Here is a 13,360-nt window from a genome sequence, read left to right on the forward strand (position 1 = left end):
GGTTTAGTATCTAAGCTGCTCTTAGTTTGCCTCACCCTTAAAATACGTTTGTCCAATAAAGTTGATTTAACCTTTTGTGACGGAAGAGTGCTTAGCTGCAGCCTCCTACCCTCATTCTTTTTACATTATCTTCACTACAAATTGACCATTGCTTACCAAAGAGTATTTAAAAAGTTATTAAATCACAGAAATACAAACTTTTGCTCCAGAGTTTTTGTTGTTATGATTGGAGGGGTGACAAATAACAGTTACTTCATATCTTGTTCTTACTTCGGCTGCTTCAAAATTGAATGCTTTGTAGGGACTTCCAGTTTACAGGGAACAGTAAATTACAGAAATAGAAAATTACAGAAGCAGCTTCACTACAACATCAGGCAAGAGCATTCTCCAATGTTCCATGAAATTTCTAACAGTCATCGCAATGCAATGAAATCAGATCGCTAGAAAAGTATTCCTGACAGACGTGCACACAAAAGCATAAGCAGTCATCTAGGAATGGATTAAATTTAGGCCACATATGGCAAAACATTGCCAACAGCTGGAGCTATAAAAAACTTCAAGCCAGAATGCAGTATAAAGTTTGCACATCCAGGTAGCAGTCAACAGCCCGAGCTGCAGGTTTGGTACGTATGCTATCGTCCAGACCAGGAATCGGCCCCCCAGAATGCTCATAATCCAGCAGTCAAATCAGCCAGACTAATCTAAATTCTCCCTTTCTCCCCGGCTCTCCATCTCATCCCCCCCATTCACTGTTTTTTTTATTACCTCACACTTGCCACGGAGACCCGTCTCCTGGAGCCGGGACCAGATGCTCTGGATCCTCCCCGCGTGCTCTGGGTGGCTGTTTGTGTTTCCACAGGTACACTGGTGTTTCAGCATCAAAGTGTCATATACAAGGCCTGCAGCAGAGGTTACAAAATTGCTCTCAGTTAAAAAATAAAATAAAAAATTTCCAGATATAGGGGGGGAATTTTTTTTACATTTTATTTTATTTTACAACAGTACTTTATGTTCAGCTGAACACTTCTAGACAAAGACTGTGTTTTACCAGGAGCCACAGAGCTCTAAGAAATGAAAATCCAAGATGCTGCTTTGAGACAGTACCAAACCTACAACAATTGCTTCCTCTGGAAATGGAAAAGAAATTAGTTACCAACATCTCCGCAGGCTGAAGCTGTGAGAGTGACAGACAAAGGTGACAACTGAAACCATCAGTATGAGCACAGATGTGCTGGTTAGGAACCTGATCTAAGAGGGGACTGGTTTGCAACTTTTCTGTTGGGTACTTTCATAATTGCTGTTAAAACAACTCTAGGGTTTGGGATTAAAAACCAGAAGGAATAAGTCATTAGCAGGCACTATGTTTCATAAAATAGTTTGCGCTGAAGTCTTTGCATCAACACTATTTGACAACATGCTAATTAAGGCTATTAGCACACACTTGGGCATAATTATTCAGCACGATATGTAGGTATTTAGCAGTGTTGTTTCATTTGAACGTGGGAGTCAGGCAGCTAAATCTCCTTGCATTACCAAGTATTTATGGCATGACAACAGTGTAGGAGACTTTGATTCATGCTCCAGAGTTGCCCAGGTATGTTTTTGGAAGGGGAGTTATGATTTCATAGCCAATGTTCCACTGGAGGAAAACAGCAGGTCCTCTACAGCTATGCAGTCACAGTGACAAAAGACCTTTCCTTTTTTCCACTCAAGCAAAAGAGGCATAGTCAAATGTTTAAATCTAGCCTTCCCTTCAGCCAGAAGCTCCAAAGAACAGAACAAAAGCAGCTGGATTTCCTCCCCCCCCGAAGGAGTAAGGTTTCTTGCAAGCAGTATCTGTCTGAAAGCACAGTATAAAGTTGCAAATCGAAGGCCTTGACAAGAATCCAAAGCCTTTGAATCAGCAGTGAAGGCAGGAGCTACTCCCAGACCCAACATTAAAGGGTCTGCACTCCAACCAGTATCACTCCTCCAAAATCCCAGACGAAGCACACCTATGCTGCGGCGGGCAGCACGAGCACTGCTCGCAGAACTCACCGGAGCTGGCTTTCATGTTACTAGTTCAAGTACAGGTAAACTGCACAATTTGCAACCGCATGGAGTTCAAAGGGGCTGGTAAGAAACCAGACTCTGAGAACATACATGGACACGCAGCCTGGAGCTGAGCACCGTGCTGCTGCATGTACCCCAGCTTGGCTCGAGCTGCAATCACACCTTTTGACTGAGTGTGGGCATGTTCTGCCACTGAAACATCTGGCTTTCCCCTCTGAGGCAAACCCTGGCACTGACACTTTCAGGTATTCAGCCTTAGGGGATGTATTTGGCAGTTCCTCATTTTGCTGTAGGTGAGTGCAAGTAGAAAAAAAAAAACCAACCAAACAAAAAACCCCCCAAAACCAACAAAACCCAAATGACACTCAGTTCTAGGAAGAGAACAGAGCACTGGTTAATTGACTGCCTTTGGGTTAGCCAAAGTTCAGTTAAATAAGATCGTGCTGCAAAGCTCTGCAGAAGTCTCCCACATTTAATTCACAACATCAAACTTCGTTAGGAGGTGCTGGGCAAAGGCAATCACTGTAAATGTCACAGAACCACAGACTGGTCAGGGTTGAAGGGACCTCTGGAGACCATCCAGTCTAACCCCTGCCAAAGCAGGTTCTCCTGGAGCCGGTTGCACAGTTGCGTCCAGGCAAGTTTTGCATGTCTCTGGAGAACAAGACCCCACAGCCTCTCTGGGCAGCCTGTTCCAGGGCTCTGTCACCCTCAGGGTAAAGTTCTTACTCATGTCACCTGAGAAGAAGCTGTAGTCCAACGGTAAGGCTGGCTGTCCATGAGACCTCCCCAGTCTGAGATCATTTAAACTAGCACATGGTCTTCAGTAACCTCACCTAAGGTTAATTTATTTTTGAAATAACCTCATCTTCAGGGGACATCAGGCATTTTGACAAAGTATTTGGTACCCAAAAGAACCCCACGTACACATCCTCCTAGACCCTATGCGACTGTACTAGGTTTGGACAATTATTCGTACTAAAGAAAGTGGTTCTGCCTTCTTTTTTCCAGATATCTCACGGACTACAACTAGGCTTTATTGATTTAAAGTCAAAAGGTGCATGCATATCTATTCAACATACATATTTCCAGCCAATAACTACCCTTGAATTTAAACAAAAAGAAGTACAGGCAGCAAGTCACTCATCAGATAGCTGCTGACCTCTCGGGGCACAACCCCGGATCCACTTCAGCTATGAACAAGAAGGTGCGCCCCATTTGCAAAGGACACTCCAACCTGGAGATAAATCTGAGGCTAGTTCATGCCATACCTTCATAAGTTTGCGGAAAAAACATCAGGCATTTTCAAGCAGTGGTTTTTAAGCAGCCTTTTCTTGCTCACCTCCTGGATTCCCAGACGATGCTTAATGCTGTTGCTCTAACAATTCTTTTCACTGCCTGGGAGCTGGGCAGAACCTGACAGTGAATTACACTGATAGCGCTGCAAAGTTGGAAGGGGTCTAAGACCATTTAAATAGTCGAAATGTGAACCCGTGTTGCAAGTTTCTTTTTAGAGGGTGTTTTCCCTAAGTCTTTAAGCTTTAAATACTAACTCCTGAAAAATTATTATGATGCAGCTCTAGGTACGAAGTTAAAGCAATGCCTAGCCAGATTAAAAGTCTCCCTTTTGTTCTCTACTTTGTACCTGGGTAACCCCAGAGCCTGGTAGGGCAGAAGCCAAAACAGATCAAACTTAAAAGTAAATGCAAACGAACAACCAGCTTTTTGCATTGACCTTATATTCTTCTGTTCTTCCTTTGTCTTCCTACAGTACAGCAGACCTGGCAGGTTATCTCCCAGGTTTTTTGGAGGATGTTTGGTGTCAGCTCAGAAGTAGGCAGTGGTATTTATCAGCTCATCCTATGCGGTGTCAGCTACGGGAGCTGCACCGATGAAAGTAAACACAGGTAGCTGTGGGCGAGATCCCCAGCCACACGAACCAGCAGCTCCTCATCTGCATCCCCAAGCACTGGAAGGCTACATGTGCTTAAAATACATGCATACATCTAAAATGGGTTTTGGTAACAGCCTATTTAATATAGGCAGTCGATGGAGTTAAAGAAACAGCTTCCAGATAAGGGGGTGGGTAGGACGCACACTCTTCCTAATGTGTTAATGGAGACTACAGCGGGCTTTACAGAATTTGGTTGGGCTATAAAGTTTCTCCTTTCTCAGTGACTCACTGATAACAGTAGTGTCTCAATGAAGTCCTAGACTGTAATCAAATGTCACTCAACATTTCTCTCTCTTAAAAAAACAAGGCACTGGAAAGAAGAGAACTGTTCCAAGTTCCTTCCTGTGGTTGGGGACACTCAGATGAAGACACACACACACACACACACACAAAGGAAAGCTTGGCAATTTAAGCTTAAAATACAAACCTACATTGGCCATTATAAGTTAAATTAAGTGGTGCTGGAAGCAATACTCTTTAAGACATGAGAACAATCATTTTTAAAGGTCAGCACTAAAGCATAACCAACTCGCTTTTCTTGGCAGAACAAACATATGATTTGAGGTTCAGATAATTATATTGCTCTGCACAGGAGGGAACAAATGCCTTCATCAGAAATGAAAAATACTTTAATGCAGAACATCAGAATAATTTGTGGAACCATTTTTACAGGAGATCAGAGACTGGATAATTGGAGCTATGTAAATTAATGGCCTAACCTGAGAAGTCTTATTCAAGTGTGTAGAACAGTGCATGCAGAAGTATTCATTAAAGTCAAGGGGGCTACTTGTGCTAGCGAGGGCAAGTTCAAGGACTAGTTTTCTTTTATATGCTAGCAGGAAGGAAAATTAAATGTCATGCTTTGGGACATAAAACTGATTGCTTGAAGAAGTCAGGAAGGGCACTGTTTTCACTTTCATGTGGAGTAATGCACATCATGTTTGAGAGTTATATTATGTTGTTCTTTCCCCGTACCTTTGAAGTCTCAGGTACCGGTCACTGAGAAAGACAGGCAAATAAATTATACATAAACCCCAGAATTTCCAGCTGTCCAGTCCTAACTCTGTCCAGAGAAAGCATTAGTGTTTTCTGTATAACACCCCGAACATGAAAGTGATGAACAACTTGGATAATAACTGATCTCTTAAAGAGCCACATTCGTGTCTAGAGTGATTGTGGTCGGCTGCAGTAGGGCCACTGAATGAGGATTTTTTCCAACCCTCTCATAAAATGATCACAACAATTCCGATCTTAATTCCTCTGAAATTCAAAGCGCATAATCGCGTTAGGATCAGTCTCCAAAGCAGTCACTTATCAAACAGATGGATTTTCCTAGTGAAGAAGAAGCCTGATGCACTTCAGCACTGCTTGCTTTGAAAAATACCCAAGACTTTAATTTCCTGCCTTTCAAAGAACAGTTCAATCCTAGTGATTAAGCTCTAAGTATCCACCTCCAAAAACACTATCTCCAACACACCGTGGACAACCTTAAGAAAACATCAGTGATCTAACTCGCACACACGTGCTCAACAGCTGAAATGCCTGCCTTTTTCCTCTGTGTTTGCGTGCCCAGAGTAGTAGGCTCTTTCTTCCTGCCACTGTTAAGGCTGGTTAATTAAATTAGTCCTTCACCTTTTATGGGAGGTGAAGGACTAGTTATAGGACTAGTGTAAAGGTCTTAACTTTTATGCTTTGCACCTGTATTAGTGCCAGTGAGTGCCCAAACCTTCCTCCCTTGACAGCATTTTATTGTGTTTCTCCTTCTCCATTCACCTAGCATAAATCTAGAGAACTGCACAAGATAGAAGGCAATGGAAAAATCAAGCTCTTGGAGCCTTAACATGGATAAATGCCATGAAAATGATATTTTACAGGTGAACTACAGTAAGCATTCTTCGTATCATTGCACTGGATCATGCAGTGCTATATAAAAGCAAAGTGATATTCCACCTCTTATTTTAACCCACTTTTTTTTTTTTTTTTTTTCTTTAAAACTCTGCCTCCAAGGAAAATAAACCATAACATCCTAAGTGTCTTTTCAAAGCAGCACAGTTCTCAAAATCTGCATTCTTACAGTTAGCTGTAATTTTAAATGAAATTTAGAGGCGCATATCTGAGTCAAACGTATATCCCCTGGTAGGAAACGTTATTGTATGTTCAAAGTCTTGCATATGATTGACAGAACTTAAATACCAGAGGAGGAGAAGGGAAGAAAGAGAAGGAATGAATAATCTTGTAAAGTAGGGCCACACTTCCTTGTTTTCAAAGCACCAAGATTTGGGTCTAAGTGTATTAGATTCTCAAGTTTCATCTGGTTTGACTGTAAGCCAGGGGACTACCCTTCTTTGCATCCTTGGCAAAAGCCAAAATCTAGAATAATCTTGCTATAACTGGTTGCATTATAAATGCATTTTTGCTGAAATTCAAGGTTTCAATATTGACAACAAATAGAGACTTAAAGGACTGATTTGCAAAAATTAAATACTGCTTGGGCTTTTACAGAGCTGACTGCACACGCTTCCTCACCCTACAGCGAGCTGCTGAAGAACAGTCATATTTAAAATATCACTATTACTATACCACCAGTGTCTGAAAATAAACCCAATTCACAGTGCTGGTTTTAAAGATGCAAAAGCTGTGGGTTAGATAAGAAGAAATGGATACGCAAAGGAGAAACAAAATCATGAGTTGCTCTGATTTGGGGTTTCTGGATTTTTTCCCGCTTCGTTTTCCCAGGGCACACGACACATTGCAAAATGTTCATTCACAAAATAGAGCTCGACATTTGGGGAAGAAGGCGGACTTCAAAATAAGTCCGCCTAATCATCCAACATAGGACTTAAGAAGTTGCACATGAATTAACTTTCATCTGTTGCTGAGGTTACAGATTTTACAGACAGAAAAGGATTTTGGTGCTTGTCAAGATTCAGGAAGAACAATTATTTTTTTGCCTTGAATCTCTGTGAGGATATTAACACCTTTTTTGCACTTCTGGTTTTCACTAGACAAATGCAGAACTGCACTTGTAATTTCCCTTAGAGGTGACGACTGAGCAGGTAACACTCTTCAGTCTGTTTGTCTGTTCAAGACAACTTGAAAAAATCAAGTCACCTCGTTTTTCCTAACCTATGGGCACAGACTCCTGGGCAGAGATTGTGTTACAGACGGAGGGGTAGGCTGGCACAGAGCCTGGAGCGGATAACTTATGGCATGAGATTGCACAGGGACTGGAGAAGGTGCAGAAAATACAGCCAACAGATACTGCATTTGGCACGCTGTCCTTTTTCAGCAACATTGCCTCTCTCCGCTTTGCATCTAAATCAGCTTTGTCACAGCATATGACTTGTCCTTTTTTTTTCTGGAGATACATAATTAAAGTACTGTGCTATGCCTCTATTGATTTTTGCAGGTTCTGTCTGGACTGTAGGGTGTCTGTCCCTCTGAGGAAGGGACAAGAAGGACGACCGGGTGTAAGACAACTGGATCTCATCCTTGAAGACAGGATGTTACAGTCCTCAAACGCATCTGAGACGCAGACTCCCAACAGATAGCTTTGCAGGGACAGGGCAGAAAAGCACAACATATGGCAAAACAGTAACCACAGCCCCATCCCTTCAGCCTCCAGTGCCCCAAAACGTTACCTGTGGTGAACCTTGGCTTAGTGGGTGGCTCCTGTACAGACATCGGGAAGGTGGCCGAGGCGGGCGAGGACTGTGCACGGGACAGAGGCCGATGCCCTCCAAAAGAGACGGGCATGCCAGCTGCCTCCAGCGACGCCTGGTAGTTTCTCAGCTGGTGAATACGTTGCTGCTCCAACAGAAGGGCTTGCTGCGGGGAAAAGAAGCAGGTAGTTGCTGAAAGTCTGTGTGGTAGGGTTTTTAAGGATTTTTAAGGTTTACAGGCTTGGACTCCTTTTCCTGATAAATGAGCACATGCACACGCATGTAGCAAATGGAGATGTGCGTATTTCCAGGGCGAAGTCTGGCACACGCAGTGTGTTTGAACCACAGGCCTGAAGCTGGTGCACACTGGCAGAGTCATTAGCAGCAGCAGCTCCATCCCTTCCCTGGGACCAGCTACATCTTCCTCTCCCAGGTTGCTCCCACCCTGGTGCATTTAACAGCGCAATGCACCAGGCCATGGAACGAGTCCGACTCAACCAGATCCCAGGCAGGAGAGGGAGTTTTCAACTGAGCAGCCGCACCATCAGCTGGACAGGGTCAGAAGGGATGGCTGTTCCAGCTTGCCACACTCCAACCTCAGCCTGAAAAGGTTCCCATTTCCTCTCCTCTCTGAGGCAAAATAATTGCAAAGGGGGCTGCACTTACAGAGGAATGGTATCGTTAGCGGCACGTTACATTTAATCTATTCATTTATTTACTAAGGCAATGAGGCTCAGATGTGACTATATAAATCAAATAAAACTTTGAACAAGCATGGCTGGCAATGGCATTGATCCTTCAAGGCAGCGCCGTTATGACTATAACACTGCTCAGTAATGAACCGAAAATGTAATCTCTGAGCAACAACAGCCAGTGACATTCACAAGGGACACAAGAGTCAGCTCCGCAGTACCAGGAAGATGGCAGCAAGCAGCGAGATGCAAATGAATACACAGGGCAACCAATTTGCACCTGATTCACAGACATCGCAACTGCAAACCTGGCACAAGCCCACTTCACCTAGCCAAGGGCTGTGGATTTACTCAGAGTTACACCCTGGCATGGCTACAGCAATCTGCTCTTGGCTGCAGATCCCGTGCTGGGGTTAGGCACGGCTGTAGGTGCAGTCAGGTGCTGAGGGCTAAGGGCTGGCTGTACAGACGAGCAGAGCACTGATGCCTTAAGAGAACTGTAACCTTCTCACCTTCATTACTGCTACCACAAGAGGCAGGTTTTGGGAGACTGCCGTGTAATTGGGAAGATTATGCTACGCTACGTTGTTATTGGATTTATCACTTGCAATCCACAAGCCTCCGGTATTTACTCTCAAAAGTGAGCACAGCTGGGCTCTCTAGGATCTATAGCTCTAAAGAAGGACTCCCTCCAATGAACCTCATCCCCTGTTCCCTTATCCAGCCCTTCTGGGGCAGTCGTCTTAAAACATGAAACCAAAATAAAATACTCTGCTAACACCTAGTGCTCAAAAATGTCAAGACACACTTTATCTTCCCAAAGAAACAAACGGAAAGTGGTTCAGTGGCTGCAAACACACTGACTGCATTTTATGCTGGTGACCCAAGATTCCCCTCCCTGGGACTTCTGAGCTGACACAGTGACTCCAGGGAAAGATGGAACTGGTTTTACCTGCAGCTTTCTTTACGTAGCAAATCCTCAAGAGCTGGTCCCCCCTAGCTTCTTCCCCTTAGAGTAGCATAAGGTGACTATGAGGAACCAAATAATTTTCTACAAAGAATCAAGTCCCACACTTGGTATTTTGCGAGCTCACCTGACGGAAAAGCAGCTCCTGCTCAGCCTGCCTCTGCCCAGACTCCAGCTCCTGCTGTGGCTCTGCCTCCTCCTCATCACTCTCAATGGGTTCTTGCTTCACTTGGACCATATTGGCCAGCCCCGGGGCTTCCTTCTGGCTTGTGACTCTGTCGCTGTATGGCTCCTCCAAAAGGGCTTGGTGTTCTCGTAACTCTTCTTCTGTCTCCTCAGGGTGGCTTTCATGCTGGCGAGCTGGTTCGTTGGGTTTTGATATAATCTGAAAACAACCCAGAGGTTAACCAATAAATAAAATGCAACTCATCCCAACTAAAGTTCACTCTGTTCTCAAAGAAGCAGCTTAATGAAAAGAGCAATTATGAATCACAGCTTTTATCTTATCAACTAGGTCCAAAACAACTGCTCAACGGAAAGGTCAGAGCAACCTTGGCATTAAGCTCTGTGAAATCTTATGTCCCAGATTATGATGGCCCCTTCATTTTCCACTTGATTCTCCCTCTGAAGAAAACATGGGCCTGTTGTGCTTACACACCGACAGATGCTACTCCATTCACAAACCCACAAAAGAAAAGCATAACCGCCATCAATACATTTGGCAATTAAATTCAGAAAAAAAGAAAGAGGCACAAACCCTCTACAGGAGTTTCTGCTACCTTGTTTACCCAGCTTCTTCTTGAATCACCCCCTGAATTTTATCTGTAAAGAGAGTGGCTGTCATAAAGACTCCTCTGAAACTTGCACTCTTATGAAGTTTGTTAAGAGGGAACTGAGGACACTCATCTTAGAGCATCTGCACAGAAGCAAACCACGAGAGCATCATTCTAACCAGACCTTCCCTAACTAGAGCTATGAACTTCTCTGAAAGTGCCTGCTAAAACAAAGGGAACAATATAATTCTCACTACAATTCACACAAGCTCAGAATTTTTGAAAGTTCATTGGCAAGATAAAATTCACAGTTCTCTGTCTCAGAGTGCTTATGATTTCTATTTGGAACCAAAGAAATAAACACACGAACTCTTTTTAAATCCAGCGTAGGTAAATAAATCAATTTCCTTCCTTTAAAAGAGCTCAGGCTGTACCCGTTTCACAGGCTTATAAAGAAACTGCTGAACTTTGAAAGTTGTCAGGGCAGAGCTTTAATAAGGATTAGGTCATTGGTATGAAAAGCAATATTGATTTTAAATCTAATAAAGCTAAATCAAAACACGGTTATTGAACACATGCAGAAGGAGCGACTACTTGTAAGTAACTCGCTCTTTGAAGAACAGTGGCTCAAACCTGAAACTAAGCCTTCTTCCCCAAATGCAGGAAGAGAGGCTCTGCCATATAACTTAGGCAAACCTATACAGAACAGACTGAGGCAGACAAAGGCAATATAAAGGACTAATTGCCTGCAAGTATCACAGCAAGGACAGCAAGAGGTTGCTCCTAACTACATCAGAGGATCTCAAACAACTGGGGCCCAAACCCTTTAATATCGGAGAGCTGCAAGGACCAGGATGCAGGGCTACAGCTTTCCAGCACATTGTAGATTACTGCGTTTGGATGTGTCCGCTCCTGAGAGGAGCGGGACACGCAGAAGGGCATCACCTTCACTAGAAGCTTAAGGCAAAACCCTGCGGGGTTCACATGGCCACCCCAGTACAGATGAGGGATGCAGCCCATCCCTCTTAGCGATGAAAGCTAAAATTTTTGTACTGATCAACAACTGGCTGCTGTTGGCAAGAGGGTTTTGGTTTCTGCAGCAGTGGGACCGTCTTTGAGAGTCAACAGTTTATTGGAAGAGATGGGATCCACCTGACCAAACAGGGAAAACCCACCTTTGCCAACAGGCTGGCCAAGCTGGCAGTCAGAGCTTTAAACTAGAAACAACATGGAAGGGAGTGGATCCTCAACAAGCAGCTAAGGAAGCTGGAGCCAGGGTAGGCAGGCCAAGATCCTGGGGTGGTGTGAGCAGAAAGGACACGGCAATCAACAAAAAAGAGCTGAAGTAGCATCCCTTTGAGCCCAGTCATGTAAAGGAGATGCCTCCAGAACAGCCTGATGGAGGTCTCGAGCCTGTCCTGGGGAATCAGCATGCTTGGGTGCCTCACCGAAATGCCCCTACACTAGTGCACGTAGCATGGGGACCCAGCAGGAGGACTAGAAGTCTGTGTGCAGTTACATGGCTATGACCTCCCTGAGATCATGAAGATGTGGTGGGCCAGTTCACGTGACTGCAGTGCTGTGATGGGGAGATACAGGCTTTTTAGGAAGGACAGGCTGGGAAGGTGAGGAGGGGAAGCTGCCCTTGAGGTGAGGGAGGAGCAGGAATGCATGGAGTTCTGTGCCTTTGTATGGATCTGGTCAGCCACGAGCTTAAATGTCAAGGTAAGTGGACAGCCCAAGATGAGCACTCTTATAGTGGGTAGACTGCTGTAGACCTCCTGATCAGGTAGATGAGGCAGCTTCACTTTCACAGGTCCTGGTCTTCATGGGGGATTAAAAACCACCCTGCTATCTGCTGGAAGGACAAGACAGTAAGGCTCAAGCAATCTAGGAGATCTGCGTGCACTGATGATGAATTCCTGACACAGGCAATTCAAGACGCCAACATGGAAGGTGCTCTCCTGAACCTGACACTTACAAACAAGGAAGGATTATTCAGGGATGTGGAAGTCACAGAAGCAACACTGGCTGCCGGAGTTGGTGATGGATATTGGAGCTGAAGATCTGAAGAGAAGGAAATAGGGCAAAAAGCTGGACCACAGCCCTGGATTTCATGAGACTAGACTTTGGCTTCTTCTGAGATCTGCCTGGAATAGTCCCACGGGATACAGCCGTGGAGATTAGAGGGGTCCAGGAGAGCTAGCTGATACTCAAGAAAGGTCCATCCCAACTAGTAAGAAGTCAAGCACAGGCTGCTGAGGGCCTGCATGGATGAGCAAGTTGCTCATAACTGCACTCAGGCTATAGAACAGGTGGTGTACAAGAGCTGGAAGCAGGACAGCTGACTCAAGAGAAGAAGAGAGTTGCTATTTGATCTTGTATGTATGGTGTGAAGAAAGCCAAAGCCAACCTGGAGTTGAATCTGGAAAGGTACGTGAAGGCATTAACAAAGAGAAAGACAAAGACAAGGCCATGGCATTTCACACCTTCTTTTCTAGTAAGACCATCCTTCAGGAATCCCAGGCCCCTTAGACCAGAAGGAATGTCTGGAGCAAGGAAGACTTACTCTTGGTGGAAGACCACCAGATTTAATGAGTACTCAAAAACCCCTAGACATACGTAAGTCCATGGGACCCAATGGGTTACACTCAGGTGACAGACAAGAGGCAATGGGCACAAATTAAAACACATGAAATTCCTTCTGACCACAAGAAAACATTTTTTACTGTGAGGGCTGTCAAACACTTGAACATAGACCTTGCGGAGTCTCCATCCTTGGGTGATATTCAAAACCCAACTGCATATGGTCCTGGGCAATCTGCTCCAGCTGACCCTGTTCGAGCAGGGACACTAGACTAAATGATCTCATAAGGTTCCTGCCAACCTAAAAGATTCAGTGATTAAAAATTCTCAATGTTTTTTGTGAAATACCCCCCCTTCCCTGCCCCAGTTTCATTACTTGTAATATGCACTGGATAACCAAACCACGTTGAGCTAAAGGTCGTTCTTCCATCAATTTTCTTTAAGGTCTCTTAGGCTTGATGAATATGATCTATTTTAAAGATAATTAAATCACCATAAACCATCTTCTGCTACCTTTTTTTCCCCTGCTTGGATCGAAGGCCTCAAGCTTTGAACTTAATACCTTTTGAACTTATGAACTACACAAAGTAATTGCTGGGAAAATAACTTACAATGTCATTGTCAAATCTAATGGAAATGAGAAGCAGTATAATTCCCTAGAAGTTTTAAATTAT

General features: G+C 44.1%; 1 protein-coding gene across 15 annotated transcripts in view; it reads right to left on the reverse strand.

Moving 5' to 3' along the window:
• Positions 1-13,360, reverse strand: part of HDAC4 (histone deacetylase 4) — a 266,734-nt gene that overhangs the window by 50,793 nt on the left and 202,581 nt on the right. For all 15 annotated transcript variants that reach the window (XM_040604243.1, XM_040604241.1, XM_040604242.1 and 12 more), the window contains 3 exons: positions 9,455-9,712; positions 7,648-7,834; positions 766-899 (listed from right to left, as the gene is read on the reverse strand). In XM_040604243.1, coding sequence (XP_040460177.1) covers positions 766-899; positions 7,648-7,834; positions 9,455-9,712 — 579 coding nt within the window. The remainder of the gene's footprint in view (positions 1-765; positions 900-7,647; positions 7,835-9,454; positions 9,713-13,360) is intronic.

Source organism: Falco naumanni, chromosome 8 (assembly GCF_017639655.2).
Source record: "Falco naumanni isolate bFalNau1 chromosome 8, bFalNau1.pat, whole genome shotgun sequence".
NCBI lineage: Eukaryota > Metazoa > Chordata > Aves > Falconiformes > Falconidae > Falco > Falco naumanni.